This window comes from Fusarium solani (genome assembly GCF_023522795.1).
Source record: "Fusarium solani strain SB1 chromosome Unknown bctg00000014, whole genome shotgun sequence".
NCBI classification, from domain to species: Eukaryota; Fungi; Ascomycota; class Sordariomycetes; order Hypocreales; family Nectriaceae; genus Fusarium; species Fusarium solani.
Window position 1 is genome coordinate 1,028,590 of NW_027072141.1, and position 11,509 is coordinate 1,040,098.

General features: G+C 50.2%; 4 protein-coding genes across 4 annotated transcripts; 1 reads left to right on the top strand and 3 right to left on the bottom strand.

The window, feature by feature from the left end:
- Window positions 1-1,390: 1,390 nt before the first annotated feature.
- On the top strand, window positions 1,391-4,490 carry MRS44_017805 (uncharacterized protein; the record flags this gene model as incomplete). Its single annotated transcript, XM_065615699.1, has 8 exons — window positions 1,391-1,944; window positions 2,007-2,110; window positions 2,201-2,564; window positions 2,896-3,141; window positions 3,202-3,409; window positions 3,471-3,701; window positions 3,758-4,262; window positions 4,324-4,490. 8 exons carry the CDS (start codon window positions 1,391-1,393, stop codon window positions 4,488-4,490), a joined length of 2,379 nt encoding a protein of 792 aa, XP_065471771.1.
- Window positions 4,491-5,180: 690 nt separating this feature from the next.
- MRS44_017806 (uncharacterized protein) lies at window positions 5,181-5,513 on the bottom strand (the record flags this gene model as incomplete). The annotated part of the gene is made up of 2 exons (XM_065615700.1): window positions 5,181-5,352; window positions 5,410-5,513. The coding sequence occupies 2 exons, from the start codon at window positions 5,511-5,513 to the stop codon at window positions 5,181-5,183; spliced, it is 276 nt and encodes a 91-aa protein (XP_065471772.1).
- Window positions 5,514-5,713: 200 nt separating this feature from the next.
- MRS44_017807 (uncharacterized protein) lies at window positions 5,714-6,354 on the bottom strand (the record flags this gene model as incomplete). The annotated part of the gene is made up of 2 exons (XM_065615701.1): window positions 5,714-5,940; window positions 5,994-6,354. The coding sequence occupies 2 exons, from the start codon at window positions 6,352-6,354 to the stop codon at window positions 5,714-5,716; spliced, it is 588 nt and encodes a 195-aa protein (XP_065471773.1).
- An 804-nt stretch (window positions 6,355-7,158) lies between these two features.
- MRS44_017808 (uncharacterized protein) lies at window positions 7,159-9,731 on the bottom strand (the record flags this gene model as incomplete). Its single annotated transcript, XM_065615702.1, has 5 exons — window positions 7,159-7,359; window positions 7,399-8,545; window positions 8,596-9,387; window positions 9,446-9,476; window positions 9,527-9,731. The coding sequence occupies 5 exons, from the start codon at window positions 9,729-9,731 to the stop codon at window positions 7,159-7,161; spliced, it is 2,376 nt and encodes a 791-aa protein (XP_065471774.1).
- Between the last annotated feature and the right edge of the window lie 1,778 nt (window positions 9,732-11,509).

An 11,509-nucleotide genomic window follows, 5' to 3' on the forward strand; every position in this document is an offset into this window, starting at 1 on the left:
TGCGCGCTTCCGGCCGGCTGAGCGTGCTCAAGCTTTCCTTTTCAAGCATTACATGGCGTGTCTGGAAGTATGAACGCGCGAATCGGCCAAAAGTCTTTGCATTTATATCACGACACGTTTGTCGAACGCACGGAGGTCATCGGTGGAGAGGTATCCTAGTATTAGCTGGATAGTCTCCACCGGAAGCGACAGGAGGGTAGTCATAACGCGCGACGGGCGTGAGGAGTCGAGAAACATTGATCAAAACAAAGTCTAGCAAATTGGCCGGCGTTTGCGCGCCACGCGTTCTTCTTATGGTCTACGCCGGCCGCGTTGCCTTGCTCATTGCTACTGACCGGGGTATCCCAAACTTTACATGCAAAATTAGGGGGTGGGCTTCAGTAGCGGGCACGACAAGACCCACGTGAATTGGGGTAGGACACCTGGTTTTTATCAAGCGATACGGAGTACACAGCATAGAGCTGCATCTAGTCGAAAAGAAATATGTAGAAGATCGTAATTATATGATCGATACCGCAAAGATCATCTTTCTCGTTCCGGACCAGGAAACTCACAGCAGAAGGCGGCCGTCGCACTGTGAAGAGAGCATGGTCTGAGCGCAGGGGACTGCTGCGCAGACAATGCCAGGAGCTGACCTTCCCAGGCTGCTCGTCTCATTCACAGCCAGGAGAAGATCTGGTCAGAAACCATTCCAGCGCATAATCAATGATAGGTTTAGGTTGCAGGTTTTCGGTCGTGTTTGGAAGGACTCGGCCAACAAGATGACGGTTAAAATCATGTTCTACTGCAGCCATATTTTACGCCAGCAGATATCCGACCATCGGAGTGCTGAAAAGTCATCCTGTTTCAAGCCTTTCGGATCATCCTCAATGGTCTCATATTTGGTCTGAGCTCTGCTTCGAAACAGTAAGAATGGACCGTCGGTCTTGCTCGGTATGTGGAAATAATACTACACTCACACCACCTGAGTCGTCGAACGCCGGGCACACTTGTCAGTGACAGCAGTAACGCGGTTGCCATGAAACAGTGCCTCTAACCAGGCATTTCAGAGGGTTCGCGAGCCCCATTTGGACACCAGTGCCGCAAGATAAGGCTGCAACAATGGACCCCTTGGCGCTTCTACCCGGTAGAGATCCACAAACAGAGTGCCCAAGTTAGGTACAGGATTACACCTGCAGCCTTGGGCAAGGATCACAGGGCAACGACGCCCAATATAGGCTCCTAAAGCTACAGGTGTAGTGTGTGGACCCAGACTTTGCTCGGTCACATTTGCGCAGGGCGCAAAACTGGATCAGCCTTTAGAGGCAGGAGCGTTGGCCTTGCTCGGCACAATTTAAGGTGTTTCCCTCCCTCTCCAACGAAGCCCTTGCACTAGCTTCATCCAAAGAACATGACCCGGCGGATTCAATCAAGCCGGGGGGACACGTCCCCCGACCAACCACCAACTCCAAAAGAGGAACCCGACACCCAAACGGTATCTACCATCTATACAATACCATTCAAACCTAGGGCGGGTCTTGCAGGTGAATCACCTCAACCCTCGCCCTCTGCTAACTCGGCCGGCATCAAATGGGAGCGGTCTGGGCAACCTAGGACCGATGCCCAGAACCAACGTCTCTATAACTCACAGAGCTCCTTGTATCGGCCCAGTGATGAAGGCGAAATGGAAAGCAGTTCATCGACTAGTGGCAGCGACTCTGATGATAGATCATGCAGCGATAGCGACCATTCCCCACCAGTAGCTGCCCAAGAATACGTTTTACCACACGACCACCGGTTTCAGAGCTCAAGGCCGGAGCTTGTAAAGTCCGCCCTGGATTCCCTGGATGCCTGGATGAAATCCGCACGATATGTTCTACCACCTGACGATAGGCTGCCCCCCCGGAAGCGACTCCGGACATTACACTGGAAGGAGGGCGACGGCAGCGACGACAGCATCGACGCGTTCGTCGCAGTCTCCCCCCGGTCAGATACTTCCACCTAGCATGCCCATTCTACGTTTACAGCCCGGCCAGATACCAGCAATGCTTGCTGCAGCACGACCTGCGGTCCATCGAAGACGTTATGCGTCATCTAAGGCGCCACCACATGAAGCCCCTCTACTGTCCCCGTTGCTCTCAGACCTTTGACACATTGTCCACCCGGGACAGCCACATCTTGGAGAGAGCGTGTGAGCTTCGCGATCCATAACCCATTCAAGGCCTCAACTTCTACCAAAAGACAAAGTTGAAACGACGAGATAGAATCTATCTCGGCGAGACAAAGCGCTGGCAACGCATCTATGCCACCGCCTTTCCCAAATCGGACCCTGCTTATTCCCCATACCTAGACAGAGGTTGTGGGAAGGCGGTTTCCATGGCCCGAGACTACTGGAGGGCAAATGGTCGACTCTGTGTTTGTCAGTTCCTAGAGCGCGGTATGACGCTCGGCGAGGAGGAGGAGGGGAGAGATAGGGTTGCGGAAGACGCATTATGCAAGTTGGCTCTGGAGGATATGCTCTGCGTAATAGCTCAACGCTATGGTTATCGATGTGAGGACTTTGACAGAGTGAATAATATGAATAGGTAATGGAACTCATGATTTCCAAGCCCTTAGTAATCCCCAGGATTATGATTATGAGCTACCTAGGGATAACAGAGTGCGACAGCTGGACCTCCGTATCACGGACGAGGGGCAGCATGCTCCACCTTCACATACCCTTGCTGATCCAGCCAGCCCGCCAGTCAGCCTTGTCTCTTCTAGCTTCCCTACTTAAATCAAGAAGTCTTCCCGTTCATGTGGATCTCTGTCTTGCTTGTTCTTAGGCACATAGGAGTCATCTCTGTTTGCTAAATATTCCTGCGCCCTAGCTCACGCTTATCATCTACCGGTATTGCATTCTTCAACAAATACCAGGAGCTCAATGTCGACCGGTTCTTTCAACGAGGGCTCGCCCCTTATATGGTGGGCCTCTATTAAGAGCCCCGTTAGTGTCCCTGCTCATCGCAATGGCGACTGCCGCGCCAGTCTCCGTCGAGGCTCGAGCACCATCGGTTTTCTCTTTGACTCGAAGTATACACCGGGTCTCGATAGCCAGAACTTTGCCTTGAGGCATCTCGCCTACTCATGGCACACCACCAAGGTCACCCTTCTCAGCAGTATGTTTGCGCTCGACTCTGAAACCCCACGTTCCTGGTGTCGACGCGACTGACTTGATTCCAGGCTATGTCAACTTCCTCCTGGTTATGGTCCCCGTCGGCATTACTACAAGCTGGGCTGGAATCCCATTGCCGTCTTCACCATCAACCTCATTGCCATCATGCCCCTCGCTGCTGTCATGTCGTTTGCGACCAAAGAGATCTCTCTACGGCTGGGTGAAACAATGGGTGGCCTGCTGAATGCTACCTTTGGAAATGCCGTCGAGCTGATTGTGCGCCTCACCTGCGAAAGACCTACCTACGTCGAAATCAAGATGTTAACCATGACCGCAGTTCAGCATTGTTGCGCTCAAGGAAAAGCATATCGACATTGTCCAGGCCTCCATGCTCGGGTCGATCCTCTCCAACCTTTCACTGGTGATGGGCATGTGCTTCCTGTTTGGTGGTATCGTCCATCGCGGTTCGACTGGTAACGATACAGAGCAGGTCTTTTCTTCGGCTACAGCGCAGACTACCTGCTCGCTCATGGCACTCTCATCTGCCTCGCTCATCATCCCCGCTGCTGTACATTTCAACTTTTGCCACTCTGCAAGGAACAAGCTGACTGATCGTTGACATAGCTGTCTGCCGTCCTTGACCAGAGCGGCTTCAGGGACAAGGACCAGAGCATCCTCGCTCTGTCGCGCGGAACCGCCATCATACTGCTTGTCCTCTACGTCCTCTACTTCGTCTTCAAGCTTCGTACTCACAGCAACCTTTTCGACGCCGAGAACCAGAACTCTGACGAGCGCGAGGAACCCAGCCTGGGCACCGCCAGCGCTGTCGCCGTCCTTGTTGTCACCACCATCATGGTCTCCATCTGCGCCGACTACCTTGTGGGAAGTATCAACAGCCTGGTCGAGACGTCAGGCATAAGTAGGGCTTTTATTGGCTTGATTTTGATCCCCATTGTCGGAAATGCCGCCGAGCATGTCACCGCCGTCATCGTTGCAGTCCGGGACAAGATGGACCTGGCCATGAGTGTTGCTGTTGGCTCCAGCATTCAGATCTCTCTTCTCGTCACTCCTTGCCTCGTCATCGTCAGCTGGGCTCTTGGCTCAGATATGAGCTTTCGCTTTGAGACCTGTAGGTTTAGAACAACTCGCAGTCGTGCCAGATGTTGGTATGCTAACCTGTTACCCCTCAGTCCAGACTGCAGTCTTTTTCGTCTCCGTTCTTGCCGTTACGTACACCGTGCAAGACGGCAAATCCAACTACCTCGAGGGCGCTATGCTTCTCGGCCTCTACGCCATTATCGCCCTAGCCTTCCTCGTCATCCCCAGTAGCCTCGTTAGCGGCGGGCTTCAGGCTTAGTATAGCGCGTCTATCACCCACCCAGCCTTCTCTCACGCGTTGTGGCGCAAGGGGGCGTCTGGCCCGGAAAGTGAAGGCGAATGCGCACGTCGGGCACGGGATTGTTATCGGCCGGAAGCCTTGATCAAGTCAGTTAATTCTCGTGGCTGACGTTCGTCAAGAAGCGTCGCGTCGTGTTGTTAACGAACAAGGGCATTAGAGTATTTCATAAGTAATGTCTTAATAAGACTTAGCCGTGATACTTCGGGTTCGCACTTGTTGGGTCTTTGTAGATCAAGTCTTCGTCATGCATCCGGTTTGCAGAGATTACCGCCGATGTGGTCATACTGGGCATGGAAGTCTCAGCGACTAGGATTCTCCAAGATGCGAGGGCCTAGCTTGAGTAGTTTGTCAAAAGGAATGACGTAGCCGCCAAGGTACGAAATACCACCCGCCGGCGGATTCTGGACGGTGTTCTCAAAAATCTCCTTGGCCTCCTCGATGGTCGGTCTCTACACCTTCCTAGTAAAGGCTGACTAGTCGAAGGTGGCTTTGCGTTCCGAAATGAAGACATCGGTATACCCTTCGCCTTTCGGACCAGCCCTGTACTCGATGGCTGCGGAATGCCATCCGTCACCGCCCGCCTCGGCGCCGGCTTGGAGCTGGGCCAGATCGATGTGGACGGGGGAAACGGCGAATGTTTCGGCAATGTCATTCATTCCATGCATCCATTTCCTCCAGTTTAGAAACAAGCCCCTCCCCCATGTCGGCGGGTATCAGGGAGATCTTTAATGGAGCTCCGGGTGATGGTGTTGAACGGTCTGGCAACGTGAGGTGTGTTTCCTCAGTGGTAGTTGGTGATGTGCTCTCGGCCTTGTCGCTCCTATGGGGTGTTGTACCGTCGCACTGGGTTCCCGCGCCCGCATGGTGGTCGTCTTACTCGAGTAGTTGGGCGGCTGCTGCTGCGGAGTCGCTCACAGGGGTGTCTTGTCTGGCTGAGCCTTGGACCTGCAAACCGCACGCTGGTTGTTTGGCGTCTGCCATGGACGTATTTGGCCATGATCTTCCAGTTCGTGCTCTTGTTCACCTGACGGTTGGCAGCCCAGAGTGGGGTTGATGGCCAGTATGCCATCATCAGCCTGCCTAGGTGCGTGTCCTGGTCGGGGAGCAGTAGCCGGGGGATCCTCTGCCTCTTTCATAGGTCTGTCCTTGTCCTTGTCATCGGGGCCATCGCCGAAGGCCTCTCAGCCGGCGGCTGCGTTGATCTGTGAGCTCGGGTCGGATGCGGTGTGATTCTCGGCACCGGCTAGAACTGCCTGCTTATGGAATCCGGATCCGAGGTGTGATAGGAAGAAATCGACCACAGTTTGCTTCTTCCTCTCAGCATGTCCAGTAAATGGCGTCGGATAATACAGTGCGCCGTCTTCAGAGCGCCTACTTGATGGATCGCCGCCTGCACCAGCAGTGTGAGCTGGAGTTCCGCCTTTCGTACTTCTTCTCGCCCCCGATCGCTCCGTTCTTGACCCAAGGCATCATGCGCGACTGGACTGCCGTCTTTTCCGGTGCGAGGCAACACTTGTGACGCTTGTAGCGAAGGATGGATGCTTTTCGCAATGGTCTCGTTGACGAAGGAAGCAACACCGTTCCTGAGTTGGTTGACGATGGGGATGGCGTCAACCAATTGTAGCGGGCCTTTCCTTCGTGCTTTGCTACGACCTGTTCGCGCGCGTGACGTCGACTCGCTTGTCTGCTCTTGGATGATTGCCTCAATAACATAAAGCGAATTCTGCATCTCATCGTATCGGGACTTGATCAACTCTTCCATCCGATGGGCTTCAGCAAATAGTGCGGCGCAATCCGGTGCTAGAGCGCCAGGCTCAGGCATGTTGGTGGATGTGTGAGGTAGCTGGTGGAAAACAATGAGTGAACGGGGCGCGGCTCGATGACAGGCTTAGGTATATTATACGGAGTACCTGTAAGACATATCCGAGCGGAGGGCATCCTGGTCTCGGGACCTGGTCAGCACCCCGCGATATGTTTCAGCAGGCCCACTCTTGGTCTGGGATTACAAGCGGGCGGTTGTGCGCGGAGCGCGGCTCTCACTGTTTTCACTATCTTAATAAACGCCGTTTCCTCTCTTAGATTACTCTGAATCTGCCTGTGCTTCTCTGTGATAAATCCCCATATGCCTCTCAAGATTGCCGTTCCTTGTAAATGGTAAATGTCCTACTGCACTGGTCACACGGCAGTTTCACCCCTTGATCGGTGGAATTGTTGCCCCCTTCATGAAAACGTCCCATATGTCGCCGACGAACACTATTGTTCACGAATGTGCCGTTGCACTGGTCACACGGCAATCTATACCTCAGGCGGGTAGATTTTATATGTCCTTGAAGGCCCAACAATGTCTGGTATTGCTTGCCACAGTCGTCACATGTAAACGGCATCTCTCTGTGAAAAAAGTTTCTATGTCGCGTACGGGCACTATTGCGCTTGAACGCTTTCCCGCAATAGTCACATAGAAACGAAGAGGGAACTGCTTGAGGAGCTTCGAGCTGAGATCGCTACTGGGCGGGTTGGTACATGGGTTGTTGAGGTTGGGTGGCAATGGGTGAATGAAGTGTCGTTGTTGGGGAATTACGCGGGGGCATGGTTTCGGGGTTCGAGATATCGGCGATGTGAGTTAGCATTAAGGCATGCTGAGATGGCCTGTCACCATTCGTAGTCGGCTCCATCGAGGAAGTTGGTTATAGTTGAGGCCAGCTGGGAAGATAGCGTTCGCTCCACGACCCTGGTCCTGATCGACATCTTCTATCTCGAGAGTCGCTGCCGGTTCGGATATATCTTGCTGCTCTCGAGTATTGCGTGTTCTGGCCCCCTTCCCTTCAAACTATTGCTTATAGGCCCTGCGAAATGGCCTACCGCTGACCGGGGCAGGGGTAAGTGACCGCCTGTCTTCTTCACCGGCGAGCGTCGTGCAGGATCTAGCATCTTCTTCGTCAGAGAATCCAGTTTCGGGAGGGTCAGCCATTGGAGAGTCGTTTCGTAGGTGGTCAGGGAGCTCATCCAATACATGGATGCTCGAACCGTATCTGCCAGGCCATGATGCCCGAGATCCAGGGGATTGGATTCCATCCGGATAAGAAGGTGCCGGGCTGCCCGCTTCCTCGTCGTCGCCACCAAGAGTCATGCCGGATCCAGTAGTGAGCGACCTTGGGTCTGTAGCGGCGGGGACAGATGCCATTGCCGAGGCCTCCTTAGAATAGTCGAGCTCGGATGCCAACCTGACAGTGTCATCTCCAGGTGTCAACCGGTCGCGGTGACGGGGGGGCTCGTTCGTCGAATATGATGAAGCCGTTGGACCTGCTTGCCGGGGAGAGCGAGCCTCAGAAGATTCTGAGTTGCAGAGGTAGCTGAAACTCAGCATGTAGCGAGTGTTCTCGGCAACTTGCTGAGGTAGATTATGTGGTTGAACCCCTGATTCTGCCTCTGATAGCATCTGGCTTTCTCGTTCCTCTCTAGGATCCTGACTCTGACCGCTGTCTTCTACCCCGGGAGTCGCTGTTGCTTCGGATGCGTTCCGCCCTCGGCTTCTCTGTCTTTTGCGAATTTTCCCACGCCGCAGTTCGCGTTTACTCTTAAGGCCCGGTTGTTGATCAGTGGGTTCGGGAAGCAAATCGTGACAGTCGTCGTCGCCGCTGTTGCTGGGTTGCCTGTCAGGGGGCTCATTCGATGCATGGGTGGTCGGAACTTCTCTGCCAGGTGGATGCGTGATCCTCCCTGGAGCAAGATATTTCGTATTAGCTCGCATCCGCCCATTATTGGCGATCTCAGCCTCCGCGCTTTCCCCATGGCGTTTTCTGTAGTGCCTCCGTAGATTATCGCGCCTTGTAAATACTTCCGTACAGCCCGGCGCGTCGCACGGAAAGGGATCGACACGGATTCCCTTCTGAGCAGCGTAATATTTGTGGGCAACGGCGTAGTGACGGACCATATCTATCTCCTCTGCCTTTCTCACCTCGCAGTTCGGGTCTGCTTTGCAGCTGATGGGCTTCTCGTGAATCTTGACATGCCGGCTAGAAGACCTGTGTTAGTCGAGGAATTACGTTAGAAGGAGCTATCTCACTTGTGTTCTCGAATTTTTTTGAACTTTCTTCCGCAATACTTGCATATCTTCTCCTGTGCTACAGCTGATGGGGGGTTCGTTATTTCTTTCAAAGGAGCAATATCGGGAAACCTGCTTGGTAAGCTGCTGGCAGAACTCCTCTTGGTTGGCCTCCTATTCTCCCTGCCTGCGTTGGAACTCGACTCGATCGAACTGGTTCTGGAAGAGGCAGCTATACCGCATGGCGTTGTGGCAGGTAAGTCGCACTTGCCACTGTTTACAGGCTGCGGGTTGGTGACTCCGTTGGCGTCTTGCTCCCGGCCGTGGCGAAGAGAGGGCTCGTTTGGATACGGTGAATTCGTTCGACCTGCTTGCCGGGGAAAGCAAGCCCGAGAAGGTTCATATGTATGATATGAGTCGTCGGTGAGAACGGGCGTCAACAATTCACTGAATGAGGCTGTTGCTGCCAGGTTGAGGCGAGCTGACCTGCGAGCCCCCATGGCAGGTTGTTGGGATTGATAATATGGTTGATCCCTTGATTCTGCCTCCGATGGCATCTGCTTTGCTGGTTCCGCTCCATGATAGTCTTCGTCGCCGCCTCCAGAGCTAGGGGTTATCGTGGTAGTTTCGTTCTGCCTGGTGGCCCTAACGTGTACCCTCAGGCTATGTTTCTCAAGACCCTCAGATGTTTTGCAGGAGTTATCACACTTGTCGCACGCAAACGCTTGTCCCCTATGACGGTTGAGGTTATGACCGCGAAGAGTTTTAGGGTTTGCGAAGTCCTTATCACACGCGTCACAATGAGGTATTTGTCTGTGATCGCCAGTCTTATGCTGCCAAAGTTTTGAGTAGGTCGGGAACCTCGTCGTACACAGAGTACACTTCCATCCATTGTGTGATACCTTATGCGACACAAGTGCTGAGTAGGTTAAAAGCTTCTTCCCACACTCACATGCATGTGGAAGGCCGCTGTGGTCTTTTTTATGCTTCCAAAGGACTCTGCGGTCCAGGAAATTCAGGCCACAAGTGTCACAAATATAACTTCCGGTATTGGTACGCGGAAGCGGGCGACCACGGCCACTTGGACGACCACTCTGCTTTGCCTGGCGGTCAAGGGGCTCCTTTGAGACTTGGGCGAAATCCCTCTGCTGGGCCATGATGTGTCTGAGCATGAAGAGTCTCTTGAGGGCGTGGTTGTTGCGGCCGGTTTAAGCTCGCCGATGCTGGTTGGCCTTGTCCGGGCTTGCTGAGGATCCGAAATGGCAGGATCAATAGGAATATTGTCTTCTAGCGAAAGTCCGAGTTTGGTCGGGTGTCATGATGGCAACGGGACTTGGGTTGTTGAGAGCAGCGCTTGGGTCCCACCATCTGTCTCTGGGGACACCTGCGTTTTCATAGAATCACCGGGCCTTGACAGGGGCACCATGGGATGCAATGATCTGCAGGCCCTTCAACTGGTGGGACCTGCGTCAACTTTCTTTTAGCGCGGAACACAGATATGAGCTGTCATGCCGACCCCACTGCACTAGGCGATATGGTGGTGAGGCTCCAAATTGGCGTGCGAGCTAGCATATATTACTGGATGGCGAGGATCGGCCCAGTACGCTAATGCAGCTCAGAAAGAATGTGAGACAGGGTAGGCAAGCGCACTGACGATTTCAGCAGGCTCGTGGGGCGCCCGGATATGGTCGGCTAGGCGGCCATAATAATGGTATAGGAAACTGACTCCCTACAGCAATTCCAGTGGCTCGACACGGAAGTCATTATGGAAGATCACTCCAAATGGACCAAAGGCTTTGCCGCCGTCAAGGTCGCGAGAGCGGCCAAGGAACTGGCAAAGAAACTCGCACACGTCAAAGACATGCTGCCAGCAACCAGACCACCATCATCGCTGATGGATTTACGCCTGGGCAGGCGCCAATAATGCTCCATCGGGTGTGAGGCATCCAGTACAACCTTCTGTCAGTAACTACTTTTATTTAACTTAAACTTTTAGTTAATTTTTAATTAAATTATATATTATAGACTTATAAATACATTAAATAATAAGAGATTTTTTAATTTAATTACTTTACGAAATAATAAATTACTTATATAAAAAGATAATTTATTTATATTTTAAAAGTAAAATATAAACGGCTTTTTTAATCATAATAAAAACCTCCAAGGGGTTTTTATTATTATTAAATTTGTTTAATATATACATTAGTATATTATATAAGAGACTTTATAAATATAAAGAAATTAAAATTATAAGCTTTATTAATAATACAAACCTCTTAATATTAGAAGATATATTAAAAAAAATATTATAAATATAATAAACATATTAAGCCTAATTATATAAGATACCTTGCGTAATATAAGATAATATATAACAGATATAAAAAATATATAATATGAAGAAAATAAATAAATATTTTTTATACAAATTAAAATAATATTTATAAGATTAATATATTTAATAAATATATTAATATAATTAAAATGAGAAATGAAATTTCTTAAAATCATATTAAAAAGATTTTTAATAAAAAAATTAAATTAATAAGCTTAAAGAGTAAATTAAACTTATAATATAGATAATATGATAAATTATAAAATCTATATAATGATATAATATGATAAAAGCCTAACACTTTTATATAATAATTATTTACTTAGTATTATTATATAAAATATTAATATTTTAGATAAAATCTAAGAGAAAAAAAAACCTTAAGAAATTATAATTAAAATATATTATTAATAAATAAAGTATTTATAGATTATTTTTAAGATATCTAAAATTACCTTAATGATACAATTAAAATTTAAAATAATAATTATAATTTTAAATTTATGTTGAAAAAGAGGTTTAAGAAAAGATATAAAAACTTAAAATATAATAAATTAAATAAATGCTTAAATTAATATAACAAACAAAAAATTTAAA